The sequence below is a fragment of the Bos indicus x Bos taurus genome, chromosome 13, assembly GCF_003369695.1.
Source record: "Bos indicus x Bos taurus breed Angus x Brahman F1 hybrid chromosome 13, Bos_hybrid_MaternalHap_v2.0, whole genome shotgun sequence".
Lineage (NCBI taxonomy): Eukaryota > Metazoa > Chordata > Mammalia > Artiodactyla > Bovidae > Bos > Bos indicus x Bos taurus.
The window spans coordinates 61859756-61877212 of NC_040088.1; the positions used below are offsets into that span (position 1 = coordinate 61859756).

The 17457-nt window shown below is 40.3% G+C and overlaps 1 protein-coding gene across 2 annotated transcripts in view; it reads right to left on the minus strand.

Moving 5' to 3' along the window:
- PLXDC2 (plexin domain containing 2) overlaps positions 1-17457 on the minus strand; it is a 418172-nt gene that overhangs the window by 229274 nt on the left and 171441 nt on the right. For both annotated transcript variants that reach the window (XM_027560001.1, XM_027560002.1), the window contains exon 2: positions 14467-14678. In XM_027560001.1, the coding sequence (XP_027415802.1) occupies positions 14467-14678 (212 nt within the window). The remainder of the gene's footprint in view (positions 1-14466; positions 14679-17457) is intronic.

The window sequence follows — 17457 nt, forward strand, 5'->3', positions numbered from 1 at the left end:
TACTTGATTTTTTAAGATAACAGATCATCTATAACACTATTTACAATGAATAAATGAACTGTTTTGAGTTCCTTGGAGACGTTTTTTATTGTTCTCTGTAAACATTTTCAGAAACTAAAATTTTAAATCATCTTTTGCTCTACATTAGTTTTATATGACAGAACTAGTAAAGATTTGCACTCAAATATGAATACTGGGCAAAGCACTATAAATTAAGAAAATTGGAAAATATTATAACCTAAAATGTTCTCGGAAAAAAAATCTGATGATCATAAATCATAACATTCAACTTTGAAAATTACAAGAATTTATAGAGTAGAATTCATGAAAGCTTAAAAGGTAGGCAGTATTATATTTAACTGGAAAAATCCTATCAGAAGATGAAATATTTTTAGTTTGGCAAATATCTAAAAGACTTCTTTAATAAAAGGTGCTGTGACTAAGAGAAATGTTTAAACAGTAAAAAATTTGCTTGCTAGTTTTTCATTCAAATTCCTTTGGCCACAAGTGGGATCAGCATTGTGAATACAGAATTATATAGCTAGATAAATGATAGATAGAGATATTGTCTAAAAGGTGAATGTTAGTGTTTTCCATAGCTTTGCTTTTTAAGCTAGAGATCATGTAAATATATGAAGTTTACAAAAGAGCAAAGAATTACTTGTAAAATAGAAATAGTTTCAGCAGTATTTAATCTGTTCATTCAATTCAGTGCCATGGATTCCAAACTATTTTTTCAATTTAATAGCTCAGGCTTGAAATACCATCAGAAAATAGCTCAAAACAACCGTTCCCAAGGGCTGCAAAGTTCAATTCTTTTCTCGTTTCTAGACAGATTCAGACATCTATGCATTGCTGGGGCATGAACAGAAAGGTTTTCTTTCGGACACACAAAAAGAAAATTAAGGCATTCTCTATTCATTCCGAATGTTAAGCACCCCTTCTTAAAAAGACCTTTGGATATTTGATGCCTTCCTGAATACAGTAGAGAGTGACATGTTGGAAAATTTCTTTATGACAAATGCAAAAAACAAAGAATATAAATATGCGTATGCATGCTTTTTTATAGAGAGACTTTATCTACATTATACTTCTCTGGTGGCTCAGATGGTAAAGAATCTGCCTGCAATGCAGGAGACCCTGGTTTGACTCCTAGGTTGGGAAGATCCCCTGGAGAAGGGAACGGCTACCTACTTCAGTTTTCTTGCCTGGAGAATTTCATGGACAGAGGATCCTGGTGGGCTACATTGGGTTGTAAAGAGTCAGATACAACTAAGCAACTAACACACTTTCATTTTATCTACCTTAAAACTGCTTCAGAAATATACAAGGTGAGATAAAAGTTCCCTGAACACTTGACAAAATATATTATACATCATTGTTTAAGAATAAAACTATACTTTATCATACTGTAAGTTTAAAGCAGAAAATTTTAAATACTTCCTATATAAGCAATGGCCCACTTATGTGGAGACCTAATAACGTCTCCATCTAAGTCATAATATTTGGCAAAGACACATGAGACGTCTTTGACAAAGGTCCATAGAAACTTCTGGGTGCCATACAAAATGCCAGATCATCGTTGTTTATCAGAGGCCTTGTCCTTATTTTTTCAAAGCATTGGTACTAAACTGCAGAGTTTAGTAACTAACATTAATTTGTTAGATAAAATAAATGGCAAAGACTTGGTATGATTTAGTGAGCTCAGTTGGTATTAGTATTTCTAAAATTAAATAAGTTAATTTTACTTAATAACATCATAGGGGCTGGCAGATTCACTATGCCACAAATCTTCAGATGATTAAGTAGTGGCCTCAATACTCTTCCAGATGTAGTAATAAAAATCATGTTATTGGCATACCTTTATCAATCCAGACTTATTGAGCCTTTGAGCTACAAATAAGGGCTTCCCTGGTAGCTCAGCTGATAAAGAATCCACCTGCAATGCAGGAGACTCCGGTTTGATTCCTGGGTTGGGAAGACCTGCTAGAGAAGGGATAGGCTACCCATTCCAGTATTCTTGGGCTTATCTTGTGACTCAGACAGTAAAGAATCTGCCTGAAATGTGAGAGACCTGGGTTCTATCCCTGGTTTGGGAAGATACCCTGGAGATGGGAATGGCTACTCACTCCAGTATTCTTGCCTGAAGAACTCCATGGACAGAGGAGCCTGGCAGGCTACAATCGATGGGGTCGCAAAGAGTCAGACATGATTGGGTGATTTTCACTGAGCTACGATTACTTATATTATCCTGCTTCTGAAAGAGTCACATAAAAGACTAATCCTTAAGGCATAATCCATTAATACAGAATAGGCTGTCCAGTGACTGACCCCCAAAGCTGTCTCTTTGTTGCCCAGAAACTAGATAGCTGAGAAGATGAGCTATGTACCCAGCAAGGAGAAGGACTAAGCCTGAACCCAACTCTGCATGGAACCTGGCAAGACCAGCCCAAGGTACTGGCACTTCTTAATCCACTGGTGGGTCAGTCTGGGCTGCTTGGCGCTTGATCCTAAAGTGTGTCTTTCCCCTGTACAATGCTCCTTTTCAATTTGTCCAATAAAGAGGAAAAGCAAACAGGACACAGCCCTCCTGAGCCACTGTCCACTGGCAGACACCCCTCCATCAGATGCCAGGAGAACAGAGGACTCTACTGGCTTTTCTGCTACCAACTTCTAGTCCCTCCTTAGTGATCACTTGTTCCTTTACCCTAGCCCCTTCCTCAACATACAAAGACTGGACACATTCTGGACTATCAAACAATTAATCATTTCTTCAGCATGATTTAAAAAAAATCAGTTGGATAAATGATATAGACTAATAACATTGAGCTGTACTATAATCTTGATAATAATAATAATTTTTATGAAAGCATATTTTAAACATCCTGTTGGAAGTTAGCCTAAGGAAAGACAAAAAAGAAGATTGCAAGATGACAAGACAGAAATTCAACTGGTTAACCTGGTGTTTCCTGTATTAGAAGTTCCCTATCACGGTCCTATTAATGTGAAGAAAGGTAGACAATATGATACAGCCCTCATGAATGGCTAGGAAACTGAGGTTGGAGAAACTCAAGAGCAAGATTCTATTAATCTCAGGTTCCTGGTGAGGGGAGGTTAAATACGATATTTCTTTTCATGTATGGAGAATGTAAGAATATTATTCCAAAATAAAATTCTTGTTCTAAAAGTAAATCATATGACTATAACACACTTAATTTTCAGTTCAGTTCAGTCATGTCTGACTCTGTAACTCCATGGACTGCAGCATGTCAGGCCTCCCTGTCCATCACCAACTCCCAGAGTTTACTCAAACTCATGTCCATTGAGTCAGTGATGCCACCCAACCATCTCATCCTCTGTCGTCCCCTTCTCCTCCCACTTTCAATCTTTCCCAGCATCAGGGTCTTTTCAGATAAGTCAGTTCTTTGCATCAGGTGGCCAAAGTATTGGTGAAGATTCAGCTGAAATTTTACAACCTGTATATATCTTTCTGAAGACTATTTACATGCTCTTACTGTAAGCAAACTCAATTAACTAACAGTGAAGCATCATAGAGATAATTCCGTTATTCTTTATGGAAATCTTTAAAGGACAGTTATGGATCTTTTTCCATTTTTGTTTCAATAAAGAGCTGACATGTCAAGCTCAGAATAATCTATAATTGAGCAAGATATATGACACTCTATTTTAATCCTCATTATCTTTTTAGAGGGTGAGCAATAATTGCAGATAAGTTCTGCCTGATTTACTATTTTCAGTGGATTTTCTTCCTTGAAAACTGAAAGTCATCATCATCAAGATTCTAAAAGAAAATGAATGGGATTAAATAAGTTTGAAACTGTGTGTTTTTGCCAATTTCCCCCAAAAAAGGAAGTGAAACAGATTTTGTTGTCAGTTCACATAACCTTTGGCAATACAGAGTTGAAGACATGAGTTCAATTCCCAAACCATATGAGATAGGTGCTGTCAAGGTTGTAGCTGGCTACCCTGCCAGGGAAGGAAATGACCAGGATCTGTAATTGCCCTCAAAATCAAGCAAACACCAGAAGTTTGGGTATAAACTTGATCATAGTGGTTAATATATGTTATTGATTAGAAATCTAAATATTCCTGAAATTCATATGCTCATTAGCAGCATTCCTCTAACTACTATTTCACTTTACTTCACAGTAATTCTCATCTAAATTTAATCATCTTTCCACTCCTTAGATTTGTGTTTTCAGATCCACTTCTCCCTCAGCCCCCCATAGTAATATTTTTGGAGCACCAATACAGTCTCGCCTTTCCCTATTTAAAACTTTTCAGTAGCTTCCAAGTACCTTCCTGATAAATCCCAAACACCTTAGCGTAGTGATATGAACTGAACAGTTGTGTCTCTCCAAAATTCACATGTTGATACCTAACCCCTAATGCCATGGTATTAGGAGGGGCCTTTAGGAGGTGATTAGGTCACGAGGGTGAAGCCTTCATCAGTGGGATTAGTGCCCTTATATAAGAGATCCCTGAAGAGCCTTCTAGCACCTTTAGCCATGGGAAGACACAGCAGAAAGAGAGCCCCCCACTATGAACCAGAAAGTGGAGTCTCATCAGACACCAAATCCGCCAGCTCCTTGATTTTGGACTTCCAGCCTGCACTGTGAGAAACAGAAGTCTGTTGTTTAAGTCACCCAGTCTGTGGTATTTCTGTTGTAGCAACCTGAACAGACTAAGACACACAGTATATAAGGAAGTTTGGAATCCTGTCCCTGCTTATCTGTGCAAAACTCTCTGGCTAGAAATACCTTGATACCTGGCTTCCTTCTAACTCTCTCTCCGTGGCTGGGTTCAGATGCTAACTTGTCTCTACACTAATCCTGGCTCTCTACAGAATAAGGGTCTTCCTCTGGGTACCGATTAATTTATGCAGTATTTCTGCTCCTTTTTAATCAGAGGCCCTCACCAAACTTTCTTTCTCATATTTTGTGGAAGCTGATCTGACATCCCCATGCATTTAGGAAATTTCAATTCACTCTTGAGTCAGAGAAGTGTGCTTCTTCAGGATTTATCTTAGTATTCCCTTTGCACAGCTTTCTGATTCTGCAACCACAGAGAGATACCTCCGCAAGTTTAAGATTCCCCTGAGATGGAAATGCTTCATTAAAAAATCTACACCAGCTTTTCACATTCATAATAAGTATAGTAACAGAAATTTCCAGTATCAGGTGAGACTTTTCTTTCTTTTGAAAAATGTCACAAATCTGTATTATAATCACATCCTTCTCATCTATAAGGACTGTCTTCCATGAGTTCCCTAAGCAGAACAGTGGCCTGAGGCAGAATCAGCATAGTAGTATTTTGCAAATTTCCATTATTTCTGTGAAATGGGATGCTGTGTCTTATTACTTCTACTGATATTTCTATTTAGAACTGTTATTGTCAGATCTCTGAAATTAAGAAAGCATATCTAGGCTTGAGACACACAAGCAGTAGAATTTCATTATCTAAGAATATTCTGATGCATTCTCTATCCTGTAAACATACCAAGGAGATTATGCCCACATGAGACATTATGAAATTTACCTTTGCTTTGTAAAATGCCATTAAAGCAACCACACTCTCTTTTAGATCAAGGATTTGCCAGTGACTTCTTTCTTGGCAAACAGAGTACCTACTTATGAACTACAATAAAATATTCGAATGCATACAATAACCTGTGTGCAGCAATTAGCAACTGCTAGCTTTTTCAAGAAATACAGAATTTGTGACAATATGATACAGATACAATTGACAATGTGCCACAGCAGATGATCAAAAAAAGAGCTTTTATATACGCATTTGGGGAAAAACAGTTGATCTCTAGTTTTGTTTTTTTTTTTTAAGATTTATTTATTTATGTATTTGACTGTGCCTGGTCTCAGTTGCAGCACCCAGAATCTTATGGCATGTGAACTCTTACATGTGGCATATGGGATCTAGTTCCCTGACAGGGATGGAACCCAGGTCCCTGGAATTAGGAGCTTGGTGTCTTAGCCATTGAATTACCGGGGAAGTCTTTGATCTCTAGTTTTTAGCTACAACTACAGCACATTCTTGGGGCTTCCCATGTGGCTTAGTGGTAAAAAAAAATCTGCCTGCAAAGCAGGAGATGTGGGTTTTATCCTGGGTGGGGAAGAAGATCCCCTGGAGAAGGAAATGGCAACCCACTCCTGTATTCTTGCCTGGTAAATCCCATGGACAGAGAAGCCTGGAAGGCTACAGTCCGTGGGGTTGCAAAGAGTCAGACACGACTTAGTGACTCAACAGCAATATAGGGCATATTTGCTAACCATTCTCCAGGATACTTTCCTTAAAGATAAGCTTTAATGTAAACAGAGGTGACACAATTGCTAGATGTGCCTGCAATTTTTATTTGGTATAAGAATGTGAAATCCATGAGCGATGTTGGTAGTCAGTGCAGTTTAATCTAGGATTTTTCAGAAACGTACATCCTCAAACCTAACAGCTAAATCTGCTCTGAGCTCTAACTCCTTGCAAGGCCAAGTGTGGCCTATGGTTTGGCCATATCTGCATCACCAGAGAGGTGCTGGTCAAGTTCACAGTGTCTCAGTCAGTCTGGATCATGGAGTTACACTTATATGATCCATAAATCCTATTTTTAACCTTCCCTTCTTCAAGTCATCCAGGTAATACGGAATCAAAGCCAAAAACAAAATCACACTTGACAAGCCTTTTCAGAAATATATTCACTGGCCCAAGAGAAGGAATATGAAGTTCCAAACACTTCATGGGAAAGAAGTGGTGAACATGTGTACACCCATGGCGGATGCATGTTGAGGTATGGCAAAACCGATACAATATTGTAAAGTAAAAAAAAAGAAAAAAGAAAAATAATAAAAATAACAAATAATAATAATTAAAAAAATAAAAAAATAATAAAAAGGAAAAAGTGGTAAGAACCACGTATTTGCTTCCTTGCATTAGAAAGGAATTTGTGACTGATTTCTGTAAAGTGAGGAACTGTAAGTTACCAACAGTATTACACAGGAAGAAACCCAAGAACCATAGCTCTATAAAGACTGGCCATTCTCACCAAACACTGCTTAAGCCTCCTCTTTCTTACAAGGCCCCCTCAATGCTGTAAGGGTTCCGCCCCAGAAAACAGAAGGGCAGTCAGCAGGGAGGAGAAGGTCCATGTGTTGCTCATCCATGCATGTGTCCCTGGGGGCATGGAATTCACTGAAGACTGCTCAAACAAGGCCGAATCATGAATGGAATTCAGTCTTACCTGAAATTCCTTGAAGCCCTTATGTTCCCAAAGTAATTACAAAAAACACGCTAGTGACTGCTTTAAATACCCACTAATCCGAAGGAAGAATGCTTCTTTCGATCTGCCCAATTGGATCCCCTCTGTTCAAGTGGTCATACGTCCACATGGTCACACGTCCACACGAACAGAGAAGATACAAGAAGAAAGTTCTCGTGTCAATTAACATCCAGATCAACAGGGGCACTTGTCAACTACTGAGTCCCCACTTATTCACCAGGAAATACAAATAGTTTCAAAACATCTTTATATCTTCATGAAAAGAATGTAAAAAAAAAGAAGACGATGACAACAACAACGAACCTTCCATTGGAAGCATTCTTTAACTGGGATACTAAGGTTTATAATCCCTCCATTATCTGTTCTCAGGCAGAGCCAGAAAAAATACTGTCACAATTTAAGAGAATAACAGCCTTTGTTTATTTCAGAATGAGCCTGTGCCAAAAGAGTAAATATACTATTGTCTTTTGTTTTCTGTCTTTGTTCAGTGAAACTGGGATATAAAGTCTAGATGGTGGCAGAAGTTGGGGAGAACACGCACATGAATGCCATTCTGGGTGGTTTAAATCTCACTGGGATACATATTATTTTAACAGCCGCTGCTACAGTCAGGCTCTTACGCAAAATAATTCTGATTCCTGACATCGACTTTGGAAGCTTCTAAAAAGAAAAAGCATACAGAGTCTCTCATGCTCATTGCTTGTATTACGCAACATAAATCAAAATGCTTATTCCTAAAAGATAAGAAAGATCTTGTCACAATGCCCAGGGCAGAGCAGTCACTGTCTAACCATTTGGTTCCTTTCTTTCTTATTCCCATTTAACTCAATCAGACAAAAGTATTCCGCTCCCAGCCCCCAAAGAGATGCAACAGTGTTCAAAAATACTATTTCAAGGGCCAGGATAAATAAACTTTGCTGAGAAGTTTCAGATGTAGGCTTTTGCTTCCAGAACTAGTGGCGGTGCCAAGGAGTGACTTACGGAGCTTTAGATCCCCAATAATCTCAATCTATCCCCAGAACCCCACAAAAACCAACTTAAAATAAAAGCAGTCCTCTTGTTATGAAATCTAGCTTCAAGAAAATTCCCCTTCCACACAGATTGAAACCCCAGGGTTACTCTATCGATATTCAGGTGCTGCCACTATCCAAAAAAATTACCCCTCGTGTTAGAGGAAGTCAAGTAATAAGGCTGTCTTGAGAGCTGGGCAGCCCTGGCTTGAAAGCCAGCCCTTTATTCATTAATGAGAGAGCTTAAGAAAAATACTAAGCCTAAAAATCTGCAAGTCCCCTCATGTAAATCACTGAGATTAGCCAGTGAACCTGGGGACGCAAGTCCTATCTGGTTGATGAGAGGACCAGGTGAGATGATTCCACAGGGCACCTGGCAGGTCTCAGCACCGAGAGTACTCAGCGAATAGCTCCCTCCATCACCCTTCCTCCTTTCTACTGGTTCAGAATCTCTGACATCATGTGGTCTCCCTCTATTTTTATTTTATTTTATTTTTTAACTTTACAATATTGTATTGGTTTTGCCATATATCAACATGAATCCGCCACAGGTATACATGTGTTCCCCATCCTGAACCCTCCTCCCTCCTCCCTCCCAGTACCATCCCCTCTGGGCCATCCCAATGCACCAGCCCCAAGCATCCAGTATCGTGCATCAAACCTGGACTGGTGACTTGTTTCATATATGATATTATATATGTTTCAATACCATTCTCCAAAATCATCCCACCCTCTCCCTCTCCCACAGAGTCCAAAAGATCACAACAGACAACACAGAAATGCAAAGGATCATAAGAGACTACTATCAGCAATTATATGCCAATAAAATGGACAATGTGGAAGAAATGGGCAAATTCTTAGAAAAGTACAACTTTCCAAAACTGGACCAGGAAGAAATAGAAAATCTTAACAGACCCATCACAAGCACGGAAATTGAAACTGTAATCAGAAATCTTCCAGCAAACAAAAGCCCAGGTCCAGACGGCTTCACAGCTGAATTCTACCAAAAATTTAGAGAAGAGCTAACAACACCTATCCTGCTCAAACTCTTCCAGAAAATTGCAGAGGAAGGTAAACTCCCAAACTCATTCTATGAGGCCACCATCAGGAATCCCTCTATTACGGTAGAAAAAGAGAAAAAGTGGCTGAATAACAAAATCATGACTATACTAATGACTAGGACTAATTTTGAGAAGTCTTCATATATCTCTGAGCAAAAGGACTTTTCTATTTGATAAATGATAAAAAAAAGTCAGCATCCTGCACAGAGACCACAGAGTTCTAGGAGTCCGTGTTCTCCCCTTTTAATCTCTACAGGTTACTAGCTTAGTTCTAGGCAGAGAGTAAACAGCTCTGCTTCTGTTCCGCTCGCCTTGCTTTCTGCTGCACCCTGGCCAAAGAGCAGGTCAGAGAAGAACTGCGTTGCCCACTCTGAGTTGCTATAACTACATTGTTGACAAAATAGCAGACACCCTGCAGGAGGCAGAATGGCCTCTTGGAAGCACTATATGACTTCTGCTACTGGCACATCCTCTGTTGCCTGTTAAGGGGCTGACTTGGGGCATCCAGAGATCCCCCAAAGTCACACACTAGCTAAGCGGATGGAGAACGGCTTTAAAAATCGCTGGGACTCTCACATCCATAGAATCCCAATGGCCTATGCTTCAGATCTGAAGATTGCTCTTACCCTGAGGGAACAAAACAAAGCCTTGATACTATCTGCAGAACTATGTCGCATCTGCTTCATGAAGTTGAGTTCTCTTCCTAAATAATGAGTATTTCAGGGCACCAAAAAGAATGCTGCCTGGTTCTTTAAAACATAAGCGTATTACCTAGACGATGGTAGGAACTAAAACTTCAGATGGAGAGAATATACAAATGGACAATGTCCACACCATGGATAAAAACAGAAGTCTGACCTCAACTTCTAGAGCAACTAATCCAGGAGCCAAAATTCAATCCTGGAAGCAACTGTACCAGAATGGGCAGGACTTTATTGACAACTGATGTTTTTTCTTTTTTTTGTCGTTACTCTGCCCAACTCTGGACCAACCATGGAAAGCCAAACATCCCCCAGACCAATCCCACAAGATGCTTGGCTTCTGACTAGCACACCTCTGGCTTCTCCATGCCAACCACCTCCAGGCAGAGCATACCTGAAAGCTTCTTTTTTTTTAAACTGAGAAGCCTTCCTACTCTCCTGCCTTCTTTGAGTCTCTTCTGAAGGCCAGTGATGAAGGCTCACTCCCTTGCTGTAACAAACTGAACAAACAGCTCAGTTCTCATTCCAGCGGTTTTCACTTATTTCCATACGATTCATTTGTTTCTTTTTGTTATATCTAGTGTACTAGATCATACTTTACCATCTACAATGCAAAGGACCATGGAAACCTAGATGCTTTTGAACTGTGGTGCTGAAGAAGACTCTTGAGAGTCCCTTGGACTGCAAGGAGATCAAACCAGTCAATCCTAAAGGAAATCAACCCTGAATATTCATTGGAAGGACTGATGCTGAGGTTGAAGTTCCAATACTTTGGCCACCTGATGTGAAGAGTCGACTCACTGGAAAAGATCCTGATACTGGGAAAGACTGAGGGCAGGAGGGGACAAGGGCAGTAAGATGAGATGGTTGGATGGCATCATGGACTCAGTGGACATGAGTTTGAGCAGGTTCAGGGAGACAGTGAAGGATAAGGTGTGCTGCAGTCCATGGGGTCACAAAGAGTCAGACATGACTTAGCAACTGAACGACAACAACAATGGGAACACAAGCAATGCAACACCACCCTTGAGGCCTCTGGGCAACCCCAAAATCTGCCTGGAATGTGCCTTCAGCAGCGTTCCATACTCACCAAGCCCACCTGCAACCATCCTTTTCTTTCCACTTCATGGCTCCAATTATCATAGAGAATTACATGTAATAACAGAGTAACCAAAAAAGATGTCCTTTTCATTATAGGGGACTGGAATGCAAAGGTAGGAAGTCACATTTGCCTGGAGTAACAGGCAAATTTGGCCTTGGAATACAGAATGAAGCAGAGAAAAGGCTAACAGAGTTCTGCCAAGAGAACACACTGGTCATAGCAAACACCCTCTTCCAACAACACAGGAGAAGACTCTACACATGGACATCACCAGATGGTCAACACCAAAATCAGATTGATTATATCCTTTGCAGCCAAAGATGGAGAAGCTCTATACAGTCAGCAAAAACAAGACTGGGAGCGCACTGTGGCTCAGATCATGAACTCCTTATTGCCAAATTCAGACTTAAATTGAAGAAAGTGGGGAAAACCACTAGACCATTGAGGTATGACCTATATCAAATCCCTCATGACTTACAGTGGAAGTGAAAAATATATTTAAGGGACTATATCTGATAGACAGAGTGCCTGATGAACTATGGACAGAGTTTCGTGACATTGTACAAGGAGACAGGGAGCAAGACCATCCCCAAGAAAAAGAAATGCAAAAAAAGCAAAATGGCTGTCTGAGGAGGCCTTACAAATAGCTGTGAAAAGAAGAGAAGTGAAAAGCAAAGGAGAAAAGGAAAGATATACCCATTTGAATGCAGAGTTCCAAAGAATAGCAAGGAGAGATAAGAAAGCCTTAGAGAAAAAAATAGAATGGGAAAGACTAGAGACCTCTTCAAGAAAATTGGGAATACCAAGGGAACATTTCATGCAAAGATGGGCTCAATAAAGGACAGAAATGGTATGGACCTAACAGAAGCAGAAGATATTAAGAAGAGGTGGCAAGAATACATAGAAGAACTGTATAAAAAAGATCTTCACGACCCAGATAATCATGAAGGTGTGATCATTCACACTCACCTAGAGCTGGACATCCTGGAATGTGAAGTCAGGTGGGCCTTAGGAAGCATCATTATGAACAAAGCTAGTGGAGGTGATGGAATTCCAGTTGAGCTATTTCAAATTCTAAAAGATGATGCTGTGAAAGTGCTGTACTCAATATGCCAGTAAATTTGGAAAACTCAGCAGTGGCCACAGGACTGGAAAAGTCAGTTTTCATTCCAGTCCCAAAGAAAGATAATGCCAAAGAATGCTCAAACTACCGCACAACTGCACTCATCTCACATGCTAGTAAAGTAATGCTCAGAATTCTCCAAGCCAGGCTTCAGCAATATGTGAACCATGAACTTCCAGATGTTCAAGTGGGTTTTAGAAAAGGCAGAGGAACCAGAGATCAAATTGCCAACATCTGCTGGATCATCGAAGAAGCAAGACAGTTCTAGAAAAACATCTATTTCTGCTTTATTGACTATGCCCAAGCCTTTGACTGTGTGGATCATAATAAACTGTGGAAAATTCTGAAAGAGATGGGAATACCAGACTACCTGACCTGCCTCTTGAGAAACCTGTATGCAGGTCAGGAAGCAACAGTTAGAACTGGACATGGAACAACAGACTGGTTCCAAATAGGAAAAGGAGTACACCAAGATGTATATAGTCATCCTGCTTATTTAATTTATATGCAGAGTACGTCATGAGAAACGCTGGGCTGGATGAAGCACAAGCTGTAATCAAGACAGCAGAGAGAAATATCAATAACCTCAGATACTCATTTGACACCACCCTTATGGCAGAAAGTGAAGAACTAAAGAGCTTCTTGATGAAAGTGAAAGAAGAGAGTGAAAAAGTTGGCTTAACACTCAACATTCAGAAAACTAAGATCATGGCATCTGGTCCCATCACTTCATAGGAAATAGATGGGTAAACAGTGGAAACAGCAGCTGACTTTATTTTTCTGGGCTCCAAAATCACTGCAGATGGTGATTGCAGCTATGAAATTAACAGACACTTGCTCCTTGGAAGGAAAGTTATGACCAACCTAGATAGCTTATTAAAAAGCAGAGACATCACTTTGCCAACAAAGGTCTGTCTAGTCAAGGCTACAGTGTTTCCAATAGCCATGTATGGATGTGAGAGTTGGACTATAAAGAAAGCTGAGCACCGAAGAATTAATGAACTGTGGTGTTGGAGAAGACTCTTGAGAGTCCCCTGGACTGCAAGGAGATCCAACCAGTCCATCCTAAGGGAGATCAGTCCTGGGTATTCATTGGAGGCAGTGATGTTGAAGCTGAAACTACAATACTTTGGCCACTTGATGCGGAGAGCTGACTCATTTGAAAGGACCCTGATGCTGGGAAAGATTGAGGGCAGGAGGAGAAGGGGACGACAGAGGATGAGATGGTTGGATGGCATTACCGACACAATGGACATGGGTTTGGGTGGACTCCGGGAGTTGGTGATGGACAGGGAGGCCTGGCGTACTGCGGTTCATGGGGTCGCAAAGAGTCAGACACGACCGAGCAACTGAACTGAACTGAACAGAGTAACCAACCATCCTAGCTTGCCCAGAACTTCCCCATTTTAAGCACTGAAAGTCCTACATCCCTGGAACCCCCTCAGTCCCAGGTAAACTGGTACAGCTGGTTGTCCATATGAGACTCCATGCCTGTCATCCTGACAGTCAGCCTTTGAATGTGTAATTCATCCTGCCAGCAATCTTCTTTTACTATTAACAGATTATCAGCCTGCTGAGCTCCTCTCAACCAGTTGAGCCTGAGCTTAAATGCCCACTCCTAAGCCTCTTCGCCAGCAGTCCATCCCCCAATTGCTAGCAGGTGATACCCCTCCTCCACACCACACTGGCCTGTACATACTTCTGTGCATATCACGTGGCTATGGCAGCTAGACTTTCTGACCCTCTGACATCCTGATCTCCCAGCGGGGAAGAACTTTATTCTCTCCCTTCACTGTCATCACCACACCAAGCCCCTGTTTGTCTGTTTCTTGAGTAAGTGAATCTGTGGATGATTAAATAGCTTTGCTATTTATTTATTTATATTAATTAATTAATTCTATTAATTTATTTATAATGAGTAATAATAATTATTTATCATTGAGTTCCTGAATATCAACAAATTGTATAACACATAATTATTGTTATATATTGTGATTATTGTTGTTACCATCATTAATCAATTATTAATTAATGAATTAAACTGATCCCTGCAACAAGGTCCAAAAGTTCTAAATTGAGCCAAAGAGACAGCATAATGTGGAATTTGGGTGCCTTCCAAGAAGCATACTCATTAATCCACCTCAATCACCCAGATTATCGACCCACCTCAATCTGGGTGGTGTTGTCCTGCCCATCGTCCAGGATCAGGTCCGTGAAGCCTCTGGGCTCTGGGGAGTCTTGGCCCAGGCTGGCTCGGTTCGAGTCTACGGCCTTGATAGAATCCAAGTTCCTTTTCCACCGGTGGCTGAATGCATGTGCATCCACCTCCACCTCCTCTTCTGTCTGTGGGAAGGCTTGAGCTACCTGATACTGCCCATCTGTTTGAAAAAATAAAATAAAATAATGAGTTACCACCTGTCAGACATCGTTCGCATGCTTTCTCATAGAGAAGAAAAATACCCTGCCACTCATGAAAAGAGGAAACTAACTCAGAACAGTGAAACTCGTTTAACTGTAATATTTTGAGTTTGGTATGAACAACTCTGAGTAGAAGGCAATTTCAGGACATGCCATAAGTCATGACAATGCTTAATGTGCAGATCCAGCAGAGTCCCCAAAACAGATGTGCTGCCCTAAAGCAATGCATTTTTATTCCCTTCCTTCCCCGCCCTCCACACACACACTTCATAAACATTCTCTAGTTGTTCTGAGAAAACAAGCTGCAAAACAAACAAAGGAATGAAACCAAGTGACTCCCTGCACATTTGAAAATACAAATCCGACATCATTAACTTGCAAGTTTATATTGTTTCACATAAGTTATGCTGGGCAGCAGAGAGATAACAGAGCATTTGAAGGGTTAAAAAATACATGGGATGATCTTCACGTCAATGTGATAACCTGCCTTGCAGCTCACAAGTCAGACTTGGTTCACTGCCGAGTTCATTTAATAAGCAACGTCCCTGGGAGGCATCACAAATGCTTTGTTCATTTGGGCTGTTCTCACCTTGGAATCTTGTCAGAGTGGTTAAGGATGACAGTGATAGGCACTTAGAGAAACGCAAGGAGATCAAATCACAGAGGTATTTTAAAGCCATCTGCGGGGACTGGCTTTGCTGACCCAGCTCATGCTGCTTCTACAGGGGGGAAAATTAGATTTCATCATTACTCCTAGTCTTTCACGTCAGTGGGTCAGCAGGGGAAGGTGTTCCACAAGCGTGGGAAATTCAGCGTCTGACCAAGAACAGTTCTCCTCTAGGCAACGATTACCAAAAGATATGAATTGACAGCCTTTATAACCGGCAGGACATGGGTTCAAAAGGGCTAAGAGAATGGTGATTAAATCATAGCTGTGATGTTGCTATCAATACAAGAAGATTCCAAGAAACCAAAATGTATTTAATGAAACTTACACTTTGGCCACCTGATGCAAAGAGCCGACTCATTGGAAAAGACCCTGATACTGGTAAAGATTGAAGGCGAGAGGAGAAGGGGAAGACAGAGGATGAAATGGTTAGATAGCATCATGGACTCAAAGGACATGAATCTAACCAAATTCCGGGAGACAGTGAAGAACAGGGGAGCCTGGTGTGCTGCAGTCCATGGGGTTGCAAAGAGTCGGACATGACTTAGCAACTGAACAAAAATAACAACAAATAATACCATTAAATCCATTACTTTGAACTCTAATAACCAAGTCAAGGCTACCACTACTAGTCACATGCAAATGTCTAAAACATCTCCCTTTGAAGTCCTGAAGGTGCTAATCATTTCTTCTTGAGGGGATATCCTTTGATTTCACTGTGAATTTAAAATATCTGCCATTGTTTAATGCCTTAGTAGAGACAGCCTAGAGCAAAACACTACCATAGTGTAGGCCATCTAGACCTTTCCATGGGCTTGGAGAATATTAGAGTGTAAAAGAATCATGGAAATGGAAACGACCAAACATTCCATAGAGAGGTAACTGAGAGCCAGACAATGCAGCACTGTGCTCAATTCACAGAACTGTTATAAGGCTAAAGAAAAAACTCGGGTACATGGAGGGTTGATCGCAGTGCCTCCCACCTGCCACGCAGTAAATTTCAGCAAGTATGTCTAAAGAGGATTTTACAGAAAATGTTTCTTTTTTAAGGTGTTATACCCACTGGCCATTGAATAGTGCTCAATAAATGTTTGTTGACTGAATGAATGAATAATAAATAAATTGTAGACAAAGATGATGAGAGCAGGCAGAATTAGGTAAGGGAAGAAATGCAAGGATTCTGGAGAACTGGGGTGGAATTCTTTCTGTTAGGTTTGCTGAATAGGGGATGTTGAAAAATTTACAAAACTCTCTGTGCTTTTGTTACCCTTTATTTCAAATGGGAATGAAAATATCTCACCTGCAAAAGCAGACCGCTTTTATTGAGTAGGTGTCAGGCTCTAAGACTTATGATTCTAGGTAAAGCTACATAAAGCAATTTGATTTGATTTATTTAGATGTCCTGCTTCATTACTAAAAATATATGATGTAGCTTACAACAAAAGTACACAGTAAAGTTTTATAACAACCAGGTAAGGCCTCATAGCACAACACTTAGACTAAACTTTAGAGCCATGCATTCACTTTGCCCTAGGGGTGGTGGCGATCTGAATATAATTATGTAGGAACAACTGAAAACCTATAGTATCCATATTATAACATCAGTCTAGATAAGAAAGATAGCAAATATAATGCAGTCAATGGGTCAAACAGTCCTAGATATAAGTGTTTTTGTTTTTTAACATCACAGAAAGGGAAAGGCTCCAGCCAGAGGTTTATCAGTTCTTTATAATATAAATCAGAAAAATGTACCTAAATCTTCAAAGTAGTAGTCTTCATTAAACTCTTCAAACCAGAAATTCAACCCCACTGTAGGTTTCTTTAAAATAGATGTTATCATTGGATATTCACTGCCCAACTTTAACTTCAACATTATCCTTTTAGGTTTTTATAACACAGGACAAAATACAGTGCTTTTCATGAAACTGTTAGGTCCGAAACATCACGCTAGCCCCTGTGGTCCTGGCACAAGGCATGTAGTAGATGAAAAATGAACAACGAAGGAGCTGTCTGCATAGGAAGTCCCCTTTCTCCTTTTCTCCCTTTCTGGCTTCTTATCCTAGAGAACAAAT